Source organism: Electrophorus electricus, chromosome 8, assembly GCF_041902795.1.
Source record: "Electrophorus electricus isolate QZ-2024a chromosome 8, ASM4190279v1, whole genome shotgun sequence".
Classification (NCBI taxonomy): domain Eukaryota; kingdom Metazoa; phylum Chordata; class Actinopteri; order Gymnotiformes; family Gymnotidae; genus Electrophorus; species Electrophorus electricus.
Window position 1 is genome coordinate 3,505,001 of NC_137504.1, and position 22,960 is coordinate 3,527,960.

Here is a 22,960-nt window from a genome sequence, read left to right on the forward strand (position 1 = left end):
TCACCCAAATGGTGCACCATGTATTGTACAAGTACAGCGAGGGAGGGGTGAGAATGCTCTCAACAGATAGGGAAATGGGTTGCTTGCTGAAAACTGCCTGACCTTGTGGAGATGGTCACGGGGAGTAATGACACCACCTATATACACATTCTTAGGTCTGTGATGTCAGTGTGTGCAGGATCTGAGAAGTGAGTTATGTAATTCAGGAATTAGTCTAATCATTATTTCATCCATTTCCCCCTCTACACACACAACCATCCTGCATTTGTGTCATAGTTCTTTGCATGAAAACACGTTTGTGTTTGTGTAGCAGGCAGGTGCATGTTGCAGTGATGCTGGAGTGTGACCTATTTCCCTCAGCATATGGTCTGTAGTTAAAACATAAATGCAAAAGGTCTTGACTCTTTTGTCCCATCCCTCCCTCCGTCCGTATGAATGCCCCCACGCCTACTCTCAGGCCTCTACATTATGCCACGAGGATACAGCACAAGACTGAGTGTGTTTTGAGTGTGAAAGAAGCTCATATTAAGGTATTCTTACATCCTGAGTCTCTACAGAGGAAGAGGGCTGCATAGGGGAAGGAGAAAAGAAAAATAAATGAATATTTATCCACTTGCTTTAAAGATCATTAAGACTTTAAGATCTATAAGCAAAAACAGAGGGAGAAAAGATGAGCTTGCTGAGAAAATAGCAACACCGAAGAAGCCAAGCAATTCGAATATCACAGACAAAACAGCACATCTGCAGAGGGTGGGGCAGGGGTGGAGCAACCAGTAAAATGCCAAGAGAGCAGAATATTTAACAGATTAAGTACATGAGTAACTGTGTTAACTACCTCGAAAGCATTATACCATATTTCAGGTATAACGGAAATTCACCCCACACACAGGGGATGGATCAAGGCCGCAAAACGGGAACATTTAAGGGGGCTTTCTCGGAAGTGTGGTGTGAATTTCTTCTGGTACATGCAGAAGGTTTGGGGGAGCAGTGGCAGTGGACAACAGAAGCATCACAAGTGCACAGGAGCATAAGAGTCGACCTGCAGCATCACTAGACCTGCCGCGGGGCACGTGACCGGGTCTCCCAGCGAGCCGCTCGTGATCTCACGGATTCTAAACATAATTCAAAGCACTGATCACTTGAGATTAGCTGTCCAAGAACAGATTACATCTAGTTTTGGACTACGCTGGACTAAATAGTGACCTTTCATTGAAAATCAACTGAAGTCCAGGACTAGGATTAATCTGTTCTTTAGCATTATGTGGTTGAATGTTTCTGGAATGAGTTAGTGATGGCAGCTACACATACGTATCACTCTAGTTGCGCTCATTCATATAAAAATTCAGGGGTAAAAAAATGTAAAAATAGAAATGATTTCTAGCTATACTATCTAAATAAATACATAAACAAACAAAAAGGGGACCAGGATAGGGGTTTAAAATAGAAATGCTAGCTAAGTCCCTATTTCTGTGATAAGGGTAATTTTTCACCCAAAAAAAATCCATAATAGGAGTGAGCCGCATGAAGCCGGAGCTGTGCGCATGTAGATCCATGGAGGACACACCGAGACGATGTGGGAAACAGACTGTAAGCTCAGCTGAGCGCATCGCAGACTCGGTGCATCGTCTGCAGCTCATTTCCGAACGATGCTGCGTTTATTCTCTTTGGTTGTTATCACTTCCCTTCAGGCGGCGCACTTTGGAATAACGTCTGCTCAGTGGAGAGGCCGTTAGGAGGCCCAGTGATCTCGAGTGCTTAACGCTCTCCCGGACACGTGGGTTTGTAAACTGAGGGTGCGTTATTTCAGATGAGGAGGTGTGTACAATGAAGAAGATGAGGGCAGGTTATTCCAAAGGGCGACATACCTGTTACGCCAGTTACTTTCATCACAGTGCAATATGTACATGTGCAAAATACAAGAGTTACAATGCAGTATGTACTTGTGCAAAATATAGAAACAGCAAATGAACATTTACATGTAAACACGCACACGCAGGAATAATAGGCTAACATACAAAAAAATTCCAGCGTCTGAGAAACGTGTGGAATCCTGCTAAGAACAGAAGGGCCGTAAAAACTGTTAAGAGGAGAGTATTTTCAGCCTGTGCCAACTGCACAGGGAGTCCAGTCTAATTCAGTTACAGCTTAGAGTGCAATTAGAATACAATTACAACTGTAAACCCTATAGTAATTACAGAGACATGAACCAGTTTCTTCTTCCTCTGTTGCTCGAGCCGTGATGCTCGTGGCTCCGTCTTCCTTAGCAGGAGCTGCCATGTGACTGTCTTTCGGACGCACCAACGACACAAATACACACAATGGATTCGTACATACGTGTGTATATGTGTGCGTGTGTGTGTGCCTGAGTGCGCGTGTAAGATGGTGCACACATTCAGGACGTTGATTTGCCGACATCAGGAGAGACACTGTGATCTTACCTTGGAGCGGCGCTGCTGTCTGTTCCACTTGACAGCAGTGCCACTGACCTTTGGCCAGCGTTTACAAAGCACCAGCGGGAGCCTGGCCGACCCCGCACAGACATCACAGTCTCACAGCACCAGGGGCTACCCCTCCCTCCCATGACCCACGGCCCTGCCGGGGACACCGCCCCCCGGCACTTGGTAGCTCAAGCCATGGGACGCGAGGGCAAATCAAGAGCCTGAGCAGGAGCAGGTGGCAAACAGACGCGCTCAGCTGGGCTAAAAGCATGGGCTGGCAATGAACAGCGTCTCGAAGATCATAAAGAGCCTTCGTAAAGGAACCGTTGCTAAGTCAGAGGTGAGCAGCGCTGCTAAGGTCTCCATTTACATTTGCATCTACACTCTATTTTCCCTTCGTGGTTGTAGATGGTCTCTTCAGGTTAGCATTCTAATGCGTATGAGTACCAACAAAAATTTAAAATATCAATAATCGATAACAATAATCTAAACATCTACTCTGGATGCTTGCATGAGCGTACAAACGAAAAATGAAATCAAAGGAAACTCAGGTTGAGGAGCAGAGATGACAAGGCAACGTTACATACTAAAGACGGAGTCCCAGCTGCACCCGCAACTTGACCCCCGACACTTTCCTTATTGTCCTGTTGGGACAGACAAAAGACAGGGTCCAGTTGGACTTGACTAGTCTGGCCTGGACCAGCCCAGGGGGGTCATTCTCCCTGTTGGCCTGTCCCAAGGCCCAGAAATACACAACAACGTAGCCGGAGATCATGCATGGCAAACACTGAAGGAATGGTTATTCTGCACCAGTTTTCTACCCTCAACAAGGTTGTACTATATATTGTTTATTAACTAATATTGGCCTTAGCGATCCTGATGTTACAGGATGCTTTCATATGCAAAAAAGCCCCCTGACGAGTCCCAAAAAGGTTTTATTGCGTGCGCCAAGGATCCTGGCCATTTTCATGAGGGTTCTGTGACTGTTTTGATGAACCACAGAATTCACAAGATCCAACAAGTGTGATTTGTTGACAGAGCTTCATCTTTAACCATGTCACACCAAGGGTCCACCATTGTGGCTTACGTATATTTGCAGGTTACTCTGTAATATATAGAAGCGTAGTCTCAGCATTATAGCTGTGTAATCTCTGTGCCGTCCGCGTTGTGCGGACCTGACACCAAGCCTCTAATAAAGGAGAGGAACGAGAGAGCCCACGCAGGGGCCTGTAGGGATGGGTCTCCCGGGTCTCCGTGATGAGCGCGGACAGGTGTCACCTCACCTGCAGGTTCTTCCTCCAGACGTTGACGGCCGCGAAGGCCAGCTGCATCTGCTTCCTGCGGGCGTCCTTGTGGCGCTTGTACGCGATCTCGATGAAGATGAGGAAGATCCCTGCTGCGATGCCTCCGGCGACCAGCATGAAGACACCTGGAAAGGAGAGGGAGGGAGATGCAGGTATGGAGGACACCGGCAGCAAACAGCACGGTTCTCTCCCGCCCCGACACACGGGTCCGACCATCAGGCGAGCAGAGCAGGAAGGTGCTGTGTCTATCCGAAGTCTTAACCTGTATCTGCTACGGAGAACCGCGGGAAACGGATCGGTGTTAGACACCACCTATCTTGCCATGAACATTAATGCTGATGCAGTAAAACAAAAAACAAAAAAAACAAAAGTGCAAACTAAAATGGTGAACGGAAAGATACTGGACAAAAAAAAAAAGCTAGAGTGCATTTTCACTGCGGTTTTTGTCCAATCTCTTTGACAGAATCTGGCACCAGAGAGCACACCATACCTGCCATGTTCTCAAAGGTGAGTGTGGCTGGGGCATTGCTCCTGGAGTCACACTCCTGGTATCTCACCCAGGTCTTATCCAGGTCCTCCATGAAGCCATTCTCATGGGAGCTGCAGAAGGCAGGGGGAGTGGACAGAAGCAAAATGTCATCACAGACCTTACAGCGTGCAGACGGTACTGCTCATTCAGATGATACTGTTCACCCAAGAGATTGCGCACACACACACACACACACACACACACACACACACACACACGAATACCAGAGCAGGGTGGGGTGGGGGGGGGTGGGGGGGGGGAGAGGGGCGACACAGAGAGAGATGAGTATGAGTATGAGAACTTCTCAGATGATGAAGATTTTTTTAAAAAAAAATACAAAACAAAAACAAAGAGAAGCAGAAGCGGCGGGTTTTGCTGCTTCGGCTGGGACGGACCTGAGAATAGCCAGGGACACATTCTGTTTCCAGGGGCTGTCCTTGCGCATGCCAATGCCAAAGCCCGAACGGAAAAACAGCTCTCCCGTGGTCACCAGGTCGCACTTCTGCGAGGCTTCAAACTCCAGTACCGCAGAGTCCCAGATGAAAGCATGCAGCTTGCTGGGGGGGGGGGGGGTTGGGGGGGGGGGTTGGAGGGGGGAGGAGGAGGGGGTGGGGGGTTATGATGGCAACAGTACAGCGAATAGCAACACACTCGTACCCCCACCCACCTCAGCTCAACCCACTTGCGTGCATCTTTAAATGTTACCAGAACTACAGAGCGCCATCTCACAGGAAAATGGCGTCCAATGCTGGACGAGTAGCCCTTCGTCCCCACATCGGAATCCCTCAGACACGACTTTTTGCAGGAAACCTGAAAAAAGGGGTCCCTGATCTCAACATTGTGCTCTGTGTGAGTGAGAGGGATACAGGCAGGCCTCTCCTGAGCTGTGTGCTGGACCTGACATCCAGCCTGAGGTCCAGGACTTCTTAGGCTGACCACAGGCCTGCTGCGGTCGAGCCGACGGCGACTCACTTGTCCCTGACGGCCTGGATGGCTTCAGCGGCGCTCTCATAGTTGTGCTTCTCCATGTGGCGGTACATGGTGCTTAGTTCCACCTGACGGCGGAAGTAGATGTCCACCGAGCTCTGCTTCACGGTGGCGTAGATGAACTTGTCTGATGGGTTCCTCAGCTGCCAAAGATACGAAACTGAAAGTAAGTGCAAGTTCCGGACTTCCCCTCAAGTTACTGAACATGAGATGAAACACAAACAGATCCTCCATTTGATTTCAGTCAGTCTAATCGTTACCATTTTCCATTATAATGTCACCATCTCAAGTATGAGAAAGATGCTATACAGATATTAAATGAAAATAAATATCATTATTATTATTATTATTATTAACATTCAAGGAGATTCCATTTTATAAATATATATATGTAAGTATACATGAACACGGTGTGAGCTAAGCACTCTGTGACGTGGAGAGAGTGTTTCCGCGTGTTTGGGCCGAGGTGGCGTACCCGCGGGTCATTGATGCCGGTGATGCGCTCCTCAGGCCGGTCCAGCACCAGGAAGGCAGCCAGGTTGGCAGTGTACGATGCCACAATGATCATGGCAAAGCCAGCCCACACCATGCCCAAGATTCTCGCTGAGAAGCTGCGTGGTGCACCTAGAGGGTCACAGACGGGGCACTGAACACGTACGGAAATAAGCGCCCAACTGTTCATCCTGAACCAAAATGGGAGGAATACAAAGTGGAACTGTTACAGTTCACCTGATGTGGACACATAGCACAAATATTTAATCATTGTCCAGTGGTTTGTGCACTGCACTGCGGCTTTGCCCTTTTTTGATGGAGGAGATTGTCTTGGGACTGTGAGTCCTGCTGTAAAGGTTTGTTCAATTTTGTCACCTTCTCCAATTCCAGAGTTCAGCAACACTCCCCAGGAGAACCACATAGCCGACGATAACGTGAGGGCATCTTCTTCTTCTTCTTCACTGTTTACTTTAAACCTTCCAAATGGGCTGAGAAGATCAGGAGAAACAGCAGGTGAGTGAAAAGGAGAGAACTGTAGATGTTTCAGCAGCAACAAACAGCAGCAGCAGCAGCTGGGAGGAAAACAAAAGTAAGTGTGTGTGTGTCTGTGTGTGTGTGCGTGTGTGTGTGTGTGTGTGTGTGTGTGTGTGTGTGTGTGTGTGTGTCTTTGAGAAACAATGCAGGAGAAGGGAGTGGTCTTACAGAGGACAGCCAATCAACATCCCCACCTCTAAACCTGCAGTGACAATGATACCCACTCATCTCTTTCATGACTTTTGTGGTAACCATAGAAACAAAGGCATTTTGTGGTCCCCTGCTCCCATCGACTGGAGCTGAACACCCCCTTACACAAATACACGCAGGAGACGTACCGAGCCCAGCCACCCCCCCCCTCCGTACCTGAACCGGTCTAGTAGGTAGAGCATCACCGCCACCACATGCACCGACAGACCCACCAGCAACCACAGCGTGCTCTGGAAAGGCTGCATGAACGAATCCAGTGTACTGCGTGGAATTTCCTGCAACACACAGCATCACGTCAATGACATCTGCTCACCCAGCCCAGACGCAGCGCGCGCTCTGCCCTTGGTCCGACAGGCGGCCTAGGCTGGTGACCCAATGACACTGGACGCACAGCGATGCAAGAACATGGAGCCGGAAACAGAAATCGAGAGCTTTTCCTTGTTTGAATTTGAACTAAGGTGGTAGCTAGATAATAACCGAATCCATTATAGCCAGGATATACAGTAATCAATCATTTATTAAGCACTTAGAGAATTCATATAGATTCAAGTCTCGAGTCTACAATGGATAATGGTGAAAGTGACTCTGTTATATGTGTCTGTGAATATACTGTGATAATAGAATGAGTATAGTCATTCACACAGAAGAATACGGCGTCCTACAGTTAAAGGGCTTGAATACAACAATGTTTTTCACACATTGAGTTTGGAAGGAATGGACGTACCTTTTTCACGAGGATGGTGAGGCCCTGATATTTGAACGGTTTGGAGAACTCAATGTACTGGGCACGTTCATTGTTGATCGTGAGCGGAGCCACAATCATGTCCGCCAGGCCACCCAAGAGTTCCCCCATCATGCCGTTCCACTCTTTCTTGTTACTGTTGTTCACCTGATGTCATCAGATTTACACAACCGGAAAATGGTTTTAAAAGGATAAAGGAATTCTACTTGATTAACTCAAAAAAAAAAAAAGAGGAAACTTCAGAGAAAATCCATGTCAGGGAAACTTTGGTTCCTGTGTCAGGGAAGCAAATTTCATGTGTAGTTCCTACACGAGCTGAAATCTAGATGCAGCACAGCATGAAGAGCCTGAAGACGATGAGAGCAGAACTTAATACCAGTTTGGCCTGATCGCAGTCCAGAACCGCACCGGTATGTGCAGCCTGAGTCACATGGTGTGGAGCACAAACAGGAAGTGGACCACACCACCTTCCTTTAACTGTGCAAAACATCTCAGAAGTTGTTCATTGTGGTTCTTAGTTTAATATCTTTATGCCTTTTTCAAAGGTTTGTTTCCACAGTTTGTTCAAAGAACTAACTGACATCCTACAATGGTTATTACTTTTTTGCAAAAAACACTCATTTAATACAAAGCGAATATTCATTTGTCTGTGTGTCTATGGCTGTGTTGTGGGAAGACTGCAATGACAAAGCCTTCACTTTTTAGTCCCACATGAAATCAAACAGTTTCGCACAGACCTACAAGGAAAGCAAATCGGAGATTAAATTCCAGTCCTGCATGTATAATACTCATAGATGGTACAACATCCACTGCACGATCAGAGGTATTGTTGGCACTTGTGAGAACTCACTCTCTCCTGGGTCCCAAATTTCCCATCAGCCACCAGGTGGACTTCATAGGTGAAGTTCATGGTCATGGCCAACTTGATCAGAAGGTCAATGCAGAATCCATAACAGCACTGTGGCACAATTGGACGTCCTGTAACCCAACCAGTAAAGGTTCAATTTGAAGCACAGACATCTGGAACGATTACCGTTTTATGAGCCTGCTGTCGTGGGTAAATCCAGGACGTAAATGCTTCACTCTGGGTTTCTCCACAGAGGTATTCTAGTATCTGTAAGACCATTTATTTAGCCCCTACAGATCCTCTATTCAGTGCTCACTGGAAGTACAGGTTTTCAAATCCATGATTTACTTCCTGGCAACATAATTTGAACCAATCATCTGAATTCACTGGAATCGGGAATGCATTCTGACCATGCAAGGAATTCAGAGAAAAGAAATACGTAATGCCTCGGACTGGCCAATGGCATCGCGAGAGCCCCTAAAATGTGTCTGAGCTGCTTAATCCAGAAAACAGTAAAAAAAACCAAAAAACTTGATGCTTTAAGTACAGCGTCCCCAAAAGAAATTTTTTTTAAATCTGACTAAAGTAAATGAATAGAGACTGAATAATCGTTTTATAGTATAATTGTATGACACTATATTTATTATCTTACAATAAACTGGCAATTTTGAATTAAAGTCTACAACCATTTTGCTACCAGTACTTATACTGTTTCACCCCTGAATCAGCTACACTCCCTCTGCTCCTATAGCACCTTCCATTCATCACACACACCTCTGCAGCTCATTAGCACTGGTGACTTCACATCCTCACCCGCTAGTCCAGTGATTTGTGTGCACGTCTGAACCTCGCCTCCTGTTTCATTCACTCTTCCTTCCTGCATTATTGTCAGAATTTTTTTTAAAGTTCTATTTACCTCTTCATTTCTTATCTTTACATCTGTTTTAGTCACGTTTTAATTTCCATCCTTTTAAAATGCTTTTAAACTTAATTTATTTGTATTGTCTTTGTTTTTCCTCATTTGTAAAGCACGTTGCCTGACCTCGGCCCTGCCTTCTTTCCTCAGTTCAGACCTTCTCTTGTCTTTGCCTGTGTGGAGGATTGGCCTGCTGTTTGCCTGACCACTCTGTTGGCCCTGACGCCCGTTTTGCCAGCGCCTCGTGGAATAGCTCCGGTCACTTCACTCGGAACATGTGTCCCACAGCCTGCCCTTCACCGGTCACTCTCACTCCGTTCGCTCCCAACGCCAGAACGGCACCGTGCACATCTGCTCACGATGCCAGTCAACCCTGGTGCTCTTAAAGAAGATTTGGGCAAATTCCAGTTTGGTTCTCTCAGCTCAATGCAGTTGAGACGATTTTATATGGTACTATTTACTTATGAATCCTGAGGTATATTATCCGGTAAATACTGAAACTAATATAAAATGTATTTAGTTAGAAGAATGAGAGACAATATGCTCTGTTGGTTTCTTGGAGTGTCAATGTATAAATAATTACCTGCAGCAGTAACACTTTAGATTATGCCATCAGCCCCACCTTACACCACCCACTACTCCAGGACCCTAACACTACTAGCACCTGCTCAGTCAGGTGAGCTACAGGAGTATAACACACCAGAGCACTAACACGCTGTCTAGCGTTATGTAAGTAAACAAGTAAGTCACTTCCAAGTTGCCACTGTTGGGCTCCTGAGCAAGGCCCTTCACTCTCAGTTGCTCAAGTTGTACACAACTTGAATGCCATAAATGCCATAAATGTTCAAGTTCAAGTTCGGTTTATTCGTCACATACATAGTCATGTAAATGTAAATGTAGTCCGGATCTAGGAACAGTTAGGCAAGCTTGTGAGGAGGACCTTACAGTAGAGTGTACTACTGCATTGTTACACATTGTTACTCAGTATACACTGCAATTAATTGTACAGTTACACTGCAGCAGTGTTGATGTAATCTACAGTGTTACCTTGGCAACGCACCCATAGATTTATGTGGAGAGCAACTTCATATTTAAGTGCAGCTGAATTTTGGCACAATCTGAAGACTGAATCGGAAGCAGTGCTGCATTAATTGAGATATAGTAATAATCACCAGTCCACATATGTCACTTGTCCTTGTATCTACCAAAATTTGTGAAATGTAAAATGTTTGGTATTGTGACGTATTTCTTCCTTTTTTTGAGAACGGTTCTGCAAGCTGATCGAATCTGATGTCGCATTCAGCAAATGTCTCGTCCCAGCTGAATAAACATTCTGTCAGTGAGAGTGTGTAAATATGGGAACACCCTCCACCACAGTGGCCTCGCCACCTCCCCTCTGAGGCCAATAAGAGCAGTGGTCATTAGCATATATAATCAGCATCCAGAAAATGACCTTTTAAAGCAGACAAAATGACAGGGTGGAACACATTACATAGAAAACCCTATAAAGCTGGAGGGTGGTGCTTTTAAAAAATGGCTTCTTTATCATCTATTAACATTATCACATAAATCAAGCACACTTACACTCGAAGCTCTTAATCTTTAGTTTTTATAAGCTGTCGTCCAAAATTCACACAAGATACACATTAAGGCAAAGTTCAACACACGCACACACACACACACACACACACACAAAACACACACCAGCATATTTACTATTGGAAAAGACACTACCACATACAATGGCCTTATTCACAGGCCAAACATTTGCACACTTACACACACACACACACACACACACATATGCACGGCACTAATGTCATGCTTGAACTCTTGGCTGCATGCACCATTATATATGCATGCATCACTGGATGATGGGAGGAAGTGAACCCACAGCGATAGTCTCGTTCGGTCTCACCTGGGATAGTCTCGTTCGGTCCAGTGCAGATCACCTTTTTAATTAGGACACCGTTAGGTGTGTGCTCTTCCTTGCACGTGCCATCCATCAAGGTAGGTTTCACGTACACAAAGGGCTCCTGATGAATGGTGACTATCTGCAAAAGCGAGAAGAAATTGGGGGGGGTGTTTGACGTAAGTCTGAATAACCCCAAGAAACGATCAAGTCTTCGTGTCACGGTTGTCCCCTCCTAGCATCCCTGTCTCCATGGTTGCCGTGTCTCATGTTACTGTTTCATTTTCTTCATTCCTGTTCTAGTCCTTGTTTTGGTTTTTGCTCTCTATTGTATCACCTGTGTCTTGTTAACTTTGGCTAAACATGTATTTAAGTCCTGTTAAGTTCCCTGTTAGGTTTTGCTGGTCACCGTATTAAACACTAGCTTCTGTGTGTTATTCCTGGCTATTCCAAGCCTCGTGTTTTCTCTGTCCGTTTGTAGTCACTAGTGTTTAGTGTTAGTTCTTATTGTATTTTTGTTGTAGCCTGCATCCCCTTTTTGTCATCGTGTGTTTTGTTTCTTTTTGCTTATTGTCTATTCCTGGACCCTCTGCCTTGGATCATGGACCCTGGACTGTACTAACGCCTCTGATTGTGGTTTTGCCGTTAGTAAATCTCGCTCTTCTAGGCGTATTTGTTCGCCTCGTGATCACTCCACGTTACACTTTGGGGGTGACTCCAAACAAAATGCCCGAGGAGCTTTGAAAGTTGAGGAAATTGAAATTGGTGGTCTTCAGTAGACACTCTACTTTTAGTCTTGTGGACATCTGGAAGCCTCTCGGTCTGTCCGTCTCCCCTCCTGGCCAGATGATTTTCCTCTGTTTGTTTAACACCACCTTAAGGGAAGAGCAAGCTAACGTGTTCAAAGAAGTCTTAGAATAAGCTTTCTCAGAAGAAAAGAAAAACGAAATTAAAAATTGGCTGGAAAAACCAACAAAACCTCAGACATGTTTGCACAATAAGACTCATATTAAGAGACAGATCATGGAAAATGTCAAGAGTTCTAGTGACAGGTGAGTATAACTGTAGGGAAAGACCATGTACCTGAGTCCCATTATAAATACCAACTTGAACCAGCCTGCTCTTCTGGTAGTTGAGGATGCTGTAATGGGCGTACTTCCTGTCACCATCATCGTTAAACTCCACACGTCCTGTCATGCCTTCTGGGTATTTGGATGACATCAGAACTCTGCAGTAAAGAGGTAAAGGTCAGTTAAAATAAAGAGGTATGGGTATGGTCTCTCTCTTTCTACTTCCTCTCTCTCTGTCTCACACACACACACACACACACACATATTAACAAATGAAGTACAAATTCCTTATCTTGGCCACTGAATCAAATTTATGTTTTGCACCACATAAAAGTACAACCCTTCCTTCCCCTGCACACACACACACACACACACATAGGCACAAGCACCACCACTCCACACGGAGCCATGCTGTAGCTGCTACCCATCCTGACCGTTTAAACAGTGGTCCGGTCTTCCAGATGTTGGTGTTGCCCACGCAGCCCCGTGGCGGTTCTGTGATGTTCTCCTTCTCGAATAGCTCCTGCACAGACTGTGCCACCACGGTAACCGCGTCGTTGATGTGAGCCGACTCGTTCTTGCCGTTGATGAGCTGGAGGCCGATTAGCCCTGCGCGTCAGCATCGGATTAAATCAGTGAGCGAACTGCTGCTCCCTTGGCATTTAGGATCCTTTTTCTGTATGGGAACCTTTTCCATGTATGGGAATTCCCACAGGGTCCCTGCATGGACTCAGGATATACAGTAGGCCTTTCTCAAATAACAACCCAGCAAATGTTTTGTGTAGTGGTTTAACGTAAAACAAAACTTAAAAACAGGGACCATGACCAGGGAGACATCATGTTTAGACACCTTAGGACAGGCATATGACATATCCATGAAACCAGTGAAGCTAGATTTTCTGAGCTCTCACACTACCTATCGATAAACCAAGCCGAACAAACCTTAATAAGGGAAATAAATTAACTAAGAACATTGTTAAAGTATTAATTAATTATTACTGCATAGATTAACATTAATACGTTATACACCAATCCAGCTTCAACTGGGCATTTGTTTCCTGCAAAAGGGTTCAATATTCTTCAACTCTGCTAGAGGGAAACATTTGTGACTAAGCTCACCAGCATCAACAAATGGCCACAGTTTTTACTGGTGGCTGGTATTAAGAACCCTGCTTGGACTACACACAGTGCAGCATGCAGCTTTACACCGGTGATCTTACCACAAACACTCCACGACGGTTCAGACACAGATATGACAGAGAGTCTGAAGTGACCAAATGCTCAGGTGCAACCATGGCAACGGAGTCAGGTGCAGTATCCAAGACAAACGGACAGTTAGTGCTCACCACTAGAGCCAAGCCATAAACGTGATACAATAAAAAACATTCCCCTGATTAACCAAGACACACACACACACACACATACACACACATATATAATATCGCATAAATTGTTTTCCTTTGTGCTTCAGCCTTTCTTTGCATGTTACCACAGAACAAATATCAAAGTCTACTGACAAAAACAACACAACGTATTCTACTGTGACTCATTTAAAACCTTCAAACATCAAAATGCTTCAACGTCCAACATTTCACATCCACGACTCACTCTCCACACCCACCAGTGAACCCCTGACATCTCCCTTTGACTACAGACTACAGGGAGAGAGGCACCAGAAATGTTGCCAGTTTGGGGCATTTTCCCAGCGCCTCTGGCTGGTGGGTGGCAGTTTCTGGGGCCCCGTACGTACCGTCTGGAGCTTCACTCAGAGCTTTACCGGACATCTCCCTCTCTCCGGCCAGCCACACGTAGCCGGATCCTGTCATGTTGAGGAAGCGCGCGGTCTTGTACACGGCAGCAGCATCCTCTTCACTGTGGGCAAACGCACATTAGTCACTATTGTTCTACGATGGCCTCTTAACCCTTGCTACTTTGGTTCTCTTGCCCTCTTATTTTTGCTCTTATAAATAAATATATGCGCTTCAACAGGCTTTAGAAATTAGGATAATTTTTTAACCTGAAAGAAATAATAATGATTAAAAAAATTGTCTTGCAGTTCTAATTGTCTTCTGTAACTCACCTTGGGGACAAGTTTAGTTAAAATGTTTTGAGTTTAAAAAAGAGGTCAAGTCAAATATCCATTAAAAAATAACTGAATTAAATTAAACTATGAATTAAACTACTAATTAAACTACTGAATTAAACTACTACGTAGTCTGATTGTTTTGCTTTCTTGTTGATGAGTGTTACTGAGGATACTGTTAGACCTTAGTGAGAACTGAAGCTCAAATCGAGGACAAGCCCTTCAATAGGTGAAGACGCAGCCCTACGTGGAGTGTACTTGCAGCTTCTTTACTGAACACACAGTAGCACTGGCAAAGTGGAACTTTTTCGGAGAGCCAGTTAACATCTTACCTGGCGGAGAGAATGATCACACGAGCCTCTAGTTCTTTGGCCTCCAGAAGCAGGGCGGTTAAGTTAGTCTCTTGGTTGAACTGGAGGATTTTCTCTGCCTGAGATCGGGGCACACAGTCAGTCAAACTCACACTTACCCTCCCACCCCTGAACCATGCTGCCTGAGTTACCTTTTTTTGATTGGTTTGGTCGGTTTTCTTTTCTTTTGTGGAATTGAAAAAGGAGGGAAAAAATGAGAGATCTCCAGGAGAACCGGATAAACTAAAAAAATTATCTGGAAAAAAAAAAGGCTAGAGGGGGAAAAAAAAACAAAAAACGTCTGTGTTGCCGCATGCAATGCTGAGGGTTATCAAGGCTCCAGAGAAGAACGTGCATGTTAGAGGTTTGGGGAAGGCAAAAGACGCCAGTGCAACCGGAAACTGAAACCAGGAGAAAGGAAGCGAGAGGCGAGGGGACTTGATTTCCCCAAAAGAAAAAACAGTTGAAAAACAAGGAGGAAGTGTTGCGTGAAGGGAGGTCGGAGTATCAGGGGAAGTGCCGCCTCCCACACGACCGCAAACGAACCGATTTTTACTTCTTTTTTTTTTTGCCTTTTTCATCTGAATCATGCATTCCTTTATTTAAAAGGAAAAATGGTAATGACGGAAGCGGAGCATGTTTTCTTTTTTCTCTTTCTCTCTCTCTCTCTTTTTAATCTTTTTTTTTTTTTTTTTTTTTTTTGGAAGCCAAAATCATAATTGTTCAAAACAATTCCATTCGTCTTTGAAATTATAAGGGTACAAAAAAAATTCTCAATGTAAAAAGAAACACGTGCTACCAAGGGCATTTCTGGGTTGGCCGGTGACTGGCTGGGCTGGGATTCTAGCTGCTACGTTTGGAAAGTTGGTGGGCGGCGTGCATTGACCATGCAAATATACCTTGGGTCCTCGCTTGTTGTCATAGGACAGTTGGTCGAGGTTTTCATAGTTCCTTTTTTTATTCTGATGAGTAATGTGCACAGAGAAAATATGCAGACACAGAAGAATATTATAAACAGTTGAAAGTGATGGGCAATAAAGCATCCAACAAATCTCCATTTCCTTCTCCAAATTGGAATTCCAAACACTGGGGCTTTCAAAAGACATCAAAGAGCTGTTCTGCCTAAGACACAGAACTGACCCGAAAAAAGCCAGAGGAACCAAAGATGCCATCACAATGTCTTTGGGGGAATTGTAAAGTCATAATGTTATATAACAAACAAACAAAAAAACGTACATTCAACACAGATGACATGACGTTCTCGTTGTTATATTAGCTTCTTAGAGATTCATAAGTGAATAATAATATCTATAGTCTGTATAGTCTGTAGTGCCTATATTGTGTCGATGCTGTGTGTCTGCCCATGGAGGCAGTGTGTTTAGAGGCTTCTGGCCTTCACTGTTGCCCTGTAGTGTACATTTCTCATGATCTGTTTTGTTTTGTCTTTTTGAGGGCAGCAGCCTCAGAGAAAATACTGTGCTTAGACTGAGCTATACTGCAACAGTATAAAATCCTTTAACATTCCATGGTGCACTATGACTGAGCACTTTCTAATTCTGGATCTAATTCTGGTTTTGGCCATGGTCTCATTTCTAGTTTTGATTCTGAATATGATTCTGAGTCTGATTGTGAGTCCGATTCTAATCTGAACAATGCTTAATTCTCTCCTGATTGGTTCTGGGTCTGGTTTGAATTCTATTTTGCAGGGCCTTTTCAAATTAAGCACATTAAGCATGAAACGCCATTACAGCTTCTTACTGGTACTTCTGAACTCCAGTGCCTACTGTGTCAGCCTAGGAACATGCAGAATATGCTGCTCTTTTCATCCTGTACCTTGACATGTGACTGTTCAGTAATTGCAGGTGACACATTCACATTTTGACAGCTGAAGCAATATGAACATTAGCCTATTTGCTAAGAGAGGCAAAATACCCACTCTGATGCGCCAGGGCTTAATTATCTGAAGAAAAGAGAACCAGAGCTTGTGGTATAAACGACAATATCAATGTTGAATGCAAAAACATTAAGCATTGCATCACTCTCATAAACAAATAAATAAATATATATATATATATATTTTTTTTTTTTTAATGTATAATAAATAAAGACAAATAACACTTGCCAATCCCAACAGTTTCTTCTCTCACTTTTTACTCTAATCTTTAAGATATAACATTTAAAAAAGGCTTGAGGTGCACAATGTGTTTGTCTTCAAATGTACTGTGTGATGGCATCGCCCATACAAATAGCAGAACTGCTGAGGGAATCTGCCACTAACTGTAGCAATTTGAGGCAGCGAGTCTGTTTTTGAGGAAAAAAACAGCCAGAGAAAATACAGCAAACAATATATGACTCACAAGTCGAGAAGGAAGGAACAACAACGTCTGCTAGAGTTTCACAAACTGTGGCAGGATTCATAGTGCAAGCCATAATCAAAATGGATGCTGGGTAAAGCCTAGGGAACACTGGAAGTATGCAGATTTACATGTCAGGCCATCAGCAAAGCATGAGTCATGTCTGCACAGCTGAACGGAAGCCAAGTACAGCTCGAAATCTTACTCCATGAAACCATGAATCAGAAAATATTACCTACTTCATCCAGAAATGATGTCACCATCGGTTCACAATGTGAGCATGTGACCAATGTGAGCAGTGTGACCAGAAATGTTCATACATAGTGTCAAATTTACTGACATTTTGTCATGCAAGGCATTCCTTATAAGGAAAAATGACCAATTCCAGGTCATTCCATTGATATTTTCTTACAAACAAGTGTCATTATAGATGAAAAAACACTTACTGAAATGTAAGGATTGTCACACTGTAATACATTGCATTTCTGGTCAGATGATTTTATGTTTGTCACACAATATACAGTGACCTACAGTCAACTTCAAGATAAAAAAGTTCTCACTGACAGAGCCTTGCAAAACTCTCCATGCAAATTTTATGAGCAGCATTTTACAAACACTTTGAGAGGAATTTCATCTCAATGTACAGAAGTACCACTGTGAAACCGACAACACAAAACATTAAATTCTCTGCAGTGTTAAAGCTTAACTGCAACTAAACCAAAATAGTCTCACTGTTAATAATGTCCTCTATCGGGAATGAGGGCAACGGTAATTAGCACAACACAGAGCAATGTCGATTTAGGAGATCGATTTAGCTCTTCCCTGAGGAAATACCATCTAGATACTTCAGTGAGTTCATAACCATCACAATGCAGGCATTGAAACCTTAATAAATCACATACAACTGCTGAAAACTGCGCCGAAACAGCTGACTAACAGAGTCGCTGCTCTGAGAATGAGATATATAAACCTATTACATGGAATGCTAACCTGCTCTGTTTGTGAGCCAGTGATGCTTTGCAAAGCCCCAGGTTAAGATTTTCATTTTGCTCCTGTTGTGGACAGACTCAGGAGATTTTGACTATGGCAAAAAGCAACGTGAGATGGGAAAAACATACACAAACTTCAGTTAGATTAGACCACATTAGACGCTGCTGATGTGTTTGGCTCCAGAACGTTAGCCGACATTTACAGAATGTAATGGAAGAGATGTGTTCATGCAACAGAAAAGTCAACAGTTATAGACGTAGAAGACCTCTGAGTTAAAGACACACGTAACACACACACACACGCGCCCGTGTTCTGGAACAGCTCACCTTCGTCTCCCTCTCCTCCAGCAGGGTCTCCAGCCTCTTCTGTGCTGCACGGCCCTCGTGGTCGTCGCTGACGACCAGGATGATGTGGTTCCAGCGGAACTCGCGCATCATGTCAAACCACACGTGCGCCTGGTGGGAATATGGTGGTACGGTGCGCAGGAAGGACAGGTGGATGCTCTGAGGACGAGGAAGGGGAGGAAGAGGAGGAGGAGATGAATGCAGAGGGGAGAAATGTTAGCATTTCTAAATATTCTATCTGATTTTATGTGTGTGTGCAAATGTATAAACATTAGGCGCACACCGGATTTTTTTTAGGAAACAATAGAGCAAAAATATTACACTATGAGCTTGACGCAGAATCTTGCATTGTGCTACTACATACAAAAGAGCATCACTGCGTTTCTGCACACTGCTCCAAAGGGCATGCTAGGCTTTGTCCTTTTGTTCCCGTGCTGACCACCAACCTTATCAGAGTAGATGGACATTCGGGTGGTGAGGCCCACCACAGGGATGCGGTAGAATCCTGCCGTGTAGGAAACCGGCGTGGGTGTGAGGTGGTCGCTGGACTGTGGAGGGTGGCTCACCAGTATCGCATACACCTGCAGGCATTTTCAGAGAGAAACAGTCCACACTTGACTCTCAGAAGGGAGAGCACAAACCTGGATTTGGATGCTGATGCTAAGCAAATGAGTTGCTGTTCTAAATCGTTGATCATTTAATAGCCAGGCAGACTGACATGTACGTTGATTAATGATAGAAATCTTTTCCGAGACATCTGTGAGAAGGTTAGGAAAACAGAGATGGCTGACCCAGATTCATGTGTCTGAAATAACAGCGCAGATTTGGTACAAAATGTTCTGCCCGCTCCGTCCCAGACTAATAATGTACAAGATCCACAAATGTATGTCTAGACAGCACTGCAGAGAGATCCTCATGAGAAGCAACAATCATTATCTTGTCTGCATGACAGATATTGCCTGGGCAACACTCCTCTCAGAGGGATTTTAGTTGCTTACAATGCAACCATATTTAGTGAAAATATGGTAGAAATATTAGGGAGACTGCAAGTAACAACAACAACAAAACAAGTCTGGCATTGTGCATGCCCACAGTGGCTGTATGGTTGGGCTTCAAACATGGATCTTTATCCAGCATGGGCTCCACCATCTCTTTTGCGCCATCTGCCAGCGAATAGTCTTTCTTCTGATTCAACACTATTAACACTAAGCCAGGAGCACTTTATGTGTACATGGAACTGGTCTGGCATACATAGATGTTAAAATGGAATCTCTGGAACGTAAAATGTTTTAAAGGGGTGTGTGTGTGTGTGTGTGTGTGTGTGTGTGTGTGTGTGTGTGTGTGTGTGTGTGTGTGTGTGTTTTCACATTCACGTGTGCATTTACACAGCATCCTGTTTTGCAGCTCAACCCTATATCAGAGGAAAGCACGACTTCAGCACTTTAGGAAAAGACAACTACCAGCGATTTTTAACGATGCGATTATCACTCCTTAGAGTTTGTCAGCACTCTGCAATACGTCTCTTTCCAACATGCGGTGCCATTTTCCGGTCTCTCCTTACGTTTTCTACACTGTGTTTGAGTAAATCGGTTAGATGTGTGCATGCTATAACTACACCGATAGAACAAACTGGATGGCTTCAGTGTGTACGAAAACGTAATCAACGTGGTAATCCAAAACGGGTGGATATTTGGCTTCAGTAAAATAGACCATTTTCATCTTTGGTTGAAAAACTATAAAGTTTTTATTTGAACATCACATGTATTATGTTACGTATTCTGAAGGGTTTCCCGTGAGTTTGTTGAGAAATTTAGAGATGGACAATTAAACTAAAGTGTATATGACTGTCCATGCGAACGTGCTTTTGAATGCGAGAGCCGACGTGGGCTACACTGGTCTCTTCACCTGCGCGGAGTTCCGCTCGCGCTTACCCCCCGACATCCTGTCGCGCGCGCCTCACCTGTGAAATCAGCGTTGCACTGCAGATGCTTGCAGTGCGCGCGCGGCTATTTTCTAAGCTTGGCCTCGTTTTGTCGAATAATAGTCATATGGCACCTTATGACAGGCGTGGAGGGGGAAAAAAAACCTAATACACATACTCTCTTTACGATCGAGACATTTCTCACGGCCTTTTCAGATGCTCTCCTTAACTCAGCGATCTTTTAAAAAGCTTTGTAGTGTGCAGTGAGGCACGACTTACCATTTTCATAGCCACACTACGGAATCATTGCGGGAAATGAGAAGTGTTGATTCCAATCACGAGCTTGCAACCGGGCCACTTTCAGCAAACGGCCTTTATGTGAAAACTGGTCACACAAACGGAACTCTGTCGAAGCTCTGGTGCCCTCAGTACAGTATTTATGCAACTTAAGGATTACTATTAATGTACTCGTATGGCAGTTACTCGAAGGCTACTACGACGAGAAATTAACTACCAACGTGGACTCCGTCTTTTAAAATAGGTTCTCTTGAAATAAACTTAATTGTTGAAGAATATACAAATATCCATTTACCATTCCCCCCCCTCCTACATACGGGCTTGGGCTTTGAGAGTGGCTGCCGTGATTCTGATGACGTGGGCACTTCACATGAGTTCTGCATGAATCTCTGAGACGAAGAAATGTTGCGAAACCTGAGGAACTTACCTGGCTGGAGATGAGGTCCTCGCAGACAGATAACGCCATCTGAATAGCATTGGCTTTATGGGTGACGGAGATTGCGGTGAGTTTGAATTTCTCCCTCCCGTAAACCACGTTCGCCTGGTTGACCGCGTCTTTGAACACTTGCTCATACCTCTTCTGGCTCAGGACGGCCCCGATGTTCACGGTCTTTGGCTCGCAGCCGCCCCGCACGCACGAATACGAGAAGAACACCGCCAGCGCTAGCAGACGCATCGTGGCGAGAGCCGAAGCGCACCGAGAGCCCCGGTTCTGTCCGCGCCCCCCCCCCCACCCCAACCTCGGTTCTGGAGGCTCGCTGCAGTCTACCTTTGGGTAGAAGCCCACGTACTCGGTGAGGGGTATTAAACCACAGTCCAGCAGTGCGATCTTAGCAAAAGGCAAACCCCGGCTGCAAGGATTATATTCACTGTCTCGGAATGCGCACAGTCCTGGGTCCTAACCACTGTTTGCTTTTGCGCATATCAGCGGATGCACTGCCTCTCTTCATTGATGTTTCATGCGGAGCCTTGTTTTCTCCCAGCCGCGGGTTATGGCCAAATCACCTGTCGCCCTGGTAAGTCACATCCTAATCTGCGATGCGCTGTGCATCGTCCGCCCCAGTGTCCGTCGTCTGTGTTCTGGCTGAGAACTGATGCGACGCTCGAGGCTGAGCGGCTGTCCTTGGTGCTGACAGCTGTGCTCGCGCAGCTACGCGCGCCCCCGCTGCCGCTCCGGTTTTCGCGTTGGCGTTCAGGATTATCACACTTTACCGTCAACTAAATGAAGTGTGGTTCCAAACGCCACCGTTTTAATCTAAAATTAGAAGGAAATTCAGATTACTAATGTGCGTAAATACGGATTATTAGTGTTAACTATTAATGTAACAAAAAAACGCGTTAAAGAATTAAGAAAAAGTGCACGTCTTTTACTGAATAAAAAGTAATATATCGTTTTCAATATTGAAGCAATGTTAAATGAAATTTAATTAAAATAGATCTTACCGATAAAATGAGACAATTTCGATCCGTGTATTTCCCCAAACCCGTGCCATAAAACAGTAGGTGGAACTCAGTCTATTCGTCTTAATGTAATTTCTCGGTTTCGTTCTCGGCCCTATGTAGCAGTAAACCTCTTACTGCCCGTGTTTGGGGTATTACAAAACGCACCTGCTCAAATATGACTTCGTCGTACACATATCCTTATTTTCAAGCATGCAAAAAAAAAAGAAAAAAAAAGAAAAGGTAAATTACTTTTAAAGACCAGATATTCTGTATCAAGTTTTCTTGCTGCGGGCGGTACATTCCGTGTTGAAACATCGCAGCCTTCAAGTGTAGTCTATTCTCTGTTCTCTACACATGTCCAGGCCTTCTGCTCCACCGCACGTCTGTCCACGACTGCGAAAGGTTAAAGGAGAAAACGAGGTGTGATTTTCTAAGGGAAAAGTAACCCGCAACTACGAACAGCAGTGCATGGGCCTAGCTTGCAATGCAGAAAAAAGCGAGGTGAAAGAACCACGGTTGCCAGGGAAACAAGCATCTCTCCCAGAGTGCGAAGTTTCAAAGTGTCCTCGTGTAGGCTTTCTGTAAGCACGCGGGGTGTTAATGAGCCGCAGCAGACCACGCGGGTGGGGATTCAGAATGATACTTGGGGCTTGCATTTTTACCACTGTATATTCGTTGTGTAGAGTCTTTTAAAGCGGTGTACAGACAGATGTCTTGATATATTAGATATATAATATGATCCATCATGAGTTAATACATGTATGGTGTTAATCCGTAGTCGATAGTCAGTGAATATTTCACTGTTAGAGGGGGAAACGTTTCTGATCCTCGTAGCGTTGCCTCTGACTGGGAATGTCAGCGCTATCCAGTATGGGAATGACTGGGGGTTTGTGAATAAGGTCACTATTGATCTTGATTGGCTATGCCGTCGACTTTAAATAATGTATTAAGCCTGCACACCCCATGGGAAGTCTTTATTTAGCTGCACAAAGTTTAACCAGCACCACTATGAATAGTCGTCTATGATTTTGGATAACAACTGACTGATATGTGAAATAATGTGGTAGTTCATTTGCGTGCTTAGGTAGTCCAAGTGATTCATGAGGAATTGGCGGTGCAAACTTGCTCCCTCAGTCTATTGCTGCGATTAACTTCGGAGGGTTCCTGTTTGTGGGAGCCTTATAGAAGGCTGAGTAA

General features: G+C 44.6%; 1 protein-coding gene across 13 annotated transcripts in view; it reads right to left on the bottom strand.

Moving 5' to 3' along the window:
* The window catches only part of grin1a (glutamate receptor, ionotropic, N-methyl D-aspartate 1a), a 28,728-nt gene extending 6,500 nt beyond the window's left edge, over positions 1 to 22,228 (bottom strand). For 2 of the 13 annotated variants that reach the window (XM_081718828.1, XM_035527438.2), the window contains exons 1-22: positions 21,764 to 22,225; positions 20,748 to 21,575; positions 18,549 to 18,683; positions 18,085 to 18,261; positions 15,314 to 15,376; positions 14,397 to 14,494; positions 13,732 to 13,853; positions 12,416 to 12,590; positions 11,995 to 12,139; positions 11,700 to 11,786; positions 10,918 to 11,053; positions 8,087 to 8,214; positions 7,219 to 7,383; positions 6,651 to 6,769; positions 6,126 to 6,238; positions 5,734 to 5,882; positions 5,244 to 5,401; positions 4,667 to 4,828; positions 4,233 to 4,342; positions 3,722 to 3,867; positions 3,026 to 3,082; positions 541 to 567 (exon numbers count right to left, since the gene is read on the bottom strand). In XM_081718828.1, coding sequence (XP_081574954.1) covers positions 541 to 567; positions 3,026 to 3,082; positions 3,722 to 3,867; positions 4,233 to 4,342; positions 4,667 to 4,828; positions 5,244 to 5,401; positions 5,734 to 5,882; positions 6,126 to 6,238; positions 6,651 to 6,769; positions 7,219 to 7,383; positions 8,087 to 8,214; positions 10,918 to 11,053; positions 11,700 to 11,786; positions 11,995 to 12,139; positions 12,416 to 12,590; positions 13,732 to 13,853; positions 14,397 to 14,494; positions 15,314 to 15,376; positions 18,085 to 18,261; positions 18,549 to 18,683; positions 20,748 to 20,996 — 2,721 coding nt within the window. In that variant the 5' untranslated portion in view covers positions 20,997 to 21,575; positions 21,764 to 22,225. Of the gene's footprint in view, positions 1 to 540; positions 568 to 3,025; positions 3,083 to 3,721; positions 3,868 to 4,232; positions 4,428 to 4,666; positions 4,829 to 5,243; positions 5,402 to 5,733; positions 5,883 to 6,125; positions 6,239 to 6,650; positions 6,770 to 7,218; positions 7,384 to 8,086; positions 8,215 to 10,917; positions 11,054 to 11,699; positions 11,787 to 11,994; positions 12,140 to 12,415; positions 12,591 to 13,731; positions 13,854 to 14,396; positions 14,495 to 15,313; positions 15,377 to 18,084; positions 18,262 to 18,548; positions 18,684 to 20,747; positions 21,576 to 21,763 lie in introns of those variants that run through there. The other 11 variants (XM_035527434.2, XM_035527433.2, XM_081718829.1 and 8 more) reach the window with 9 other exon arrangements.
* Between the last annotated feature and the right edge of the window lie 732 nt (positions 22,229 to 22,960).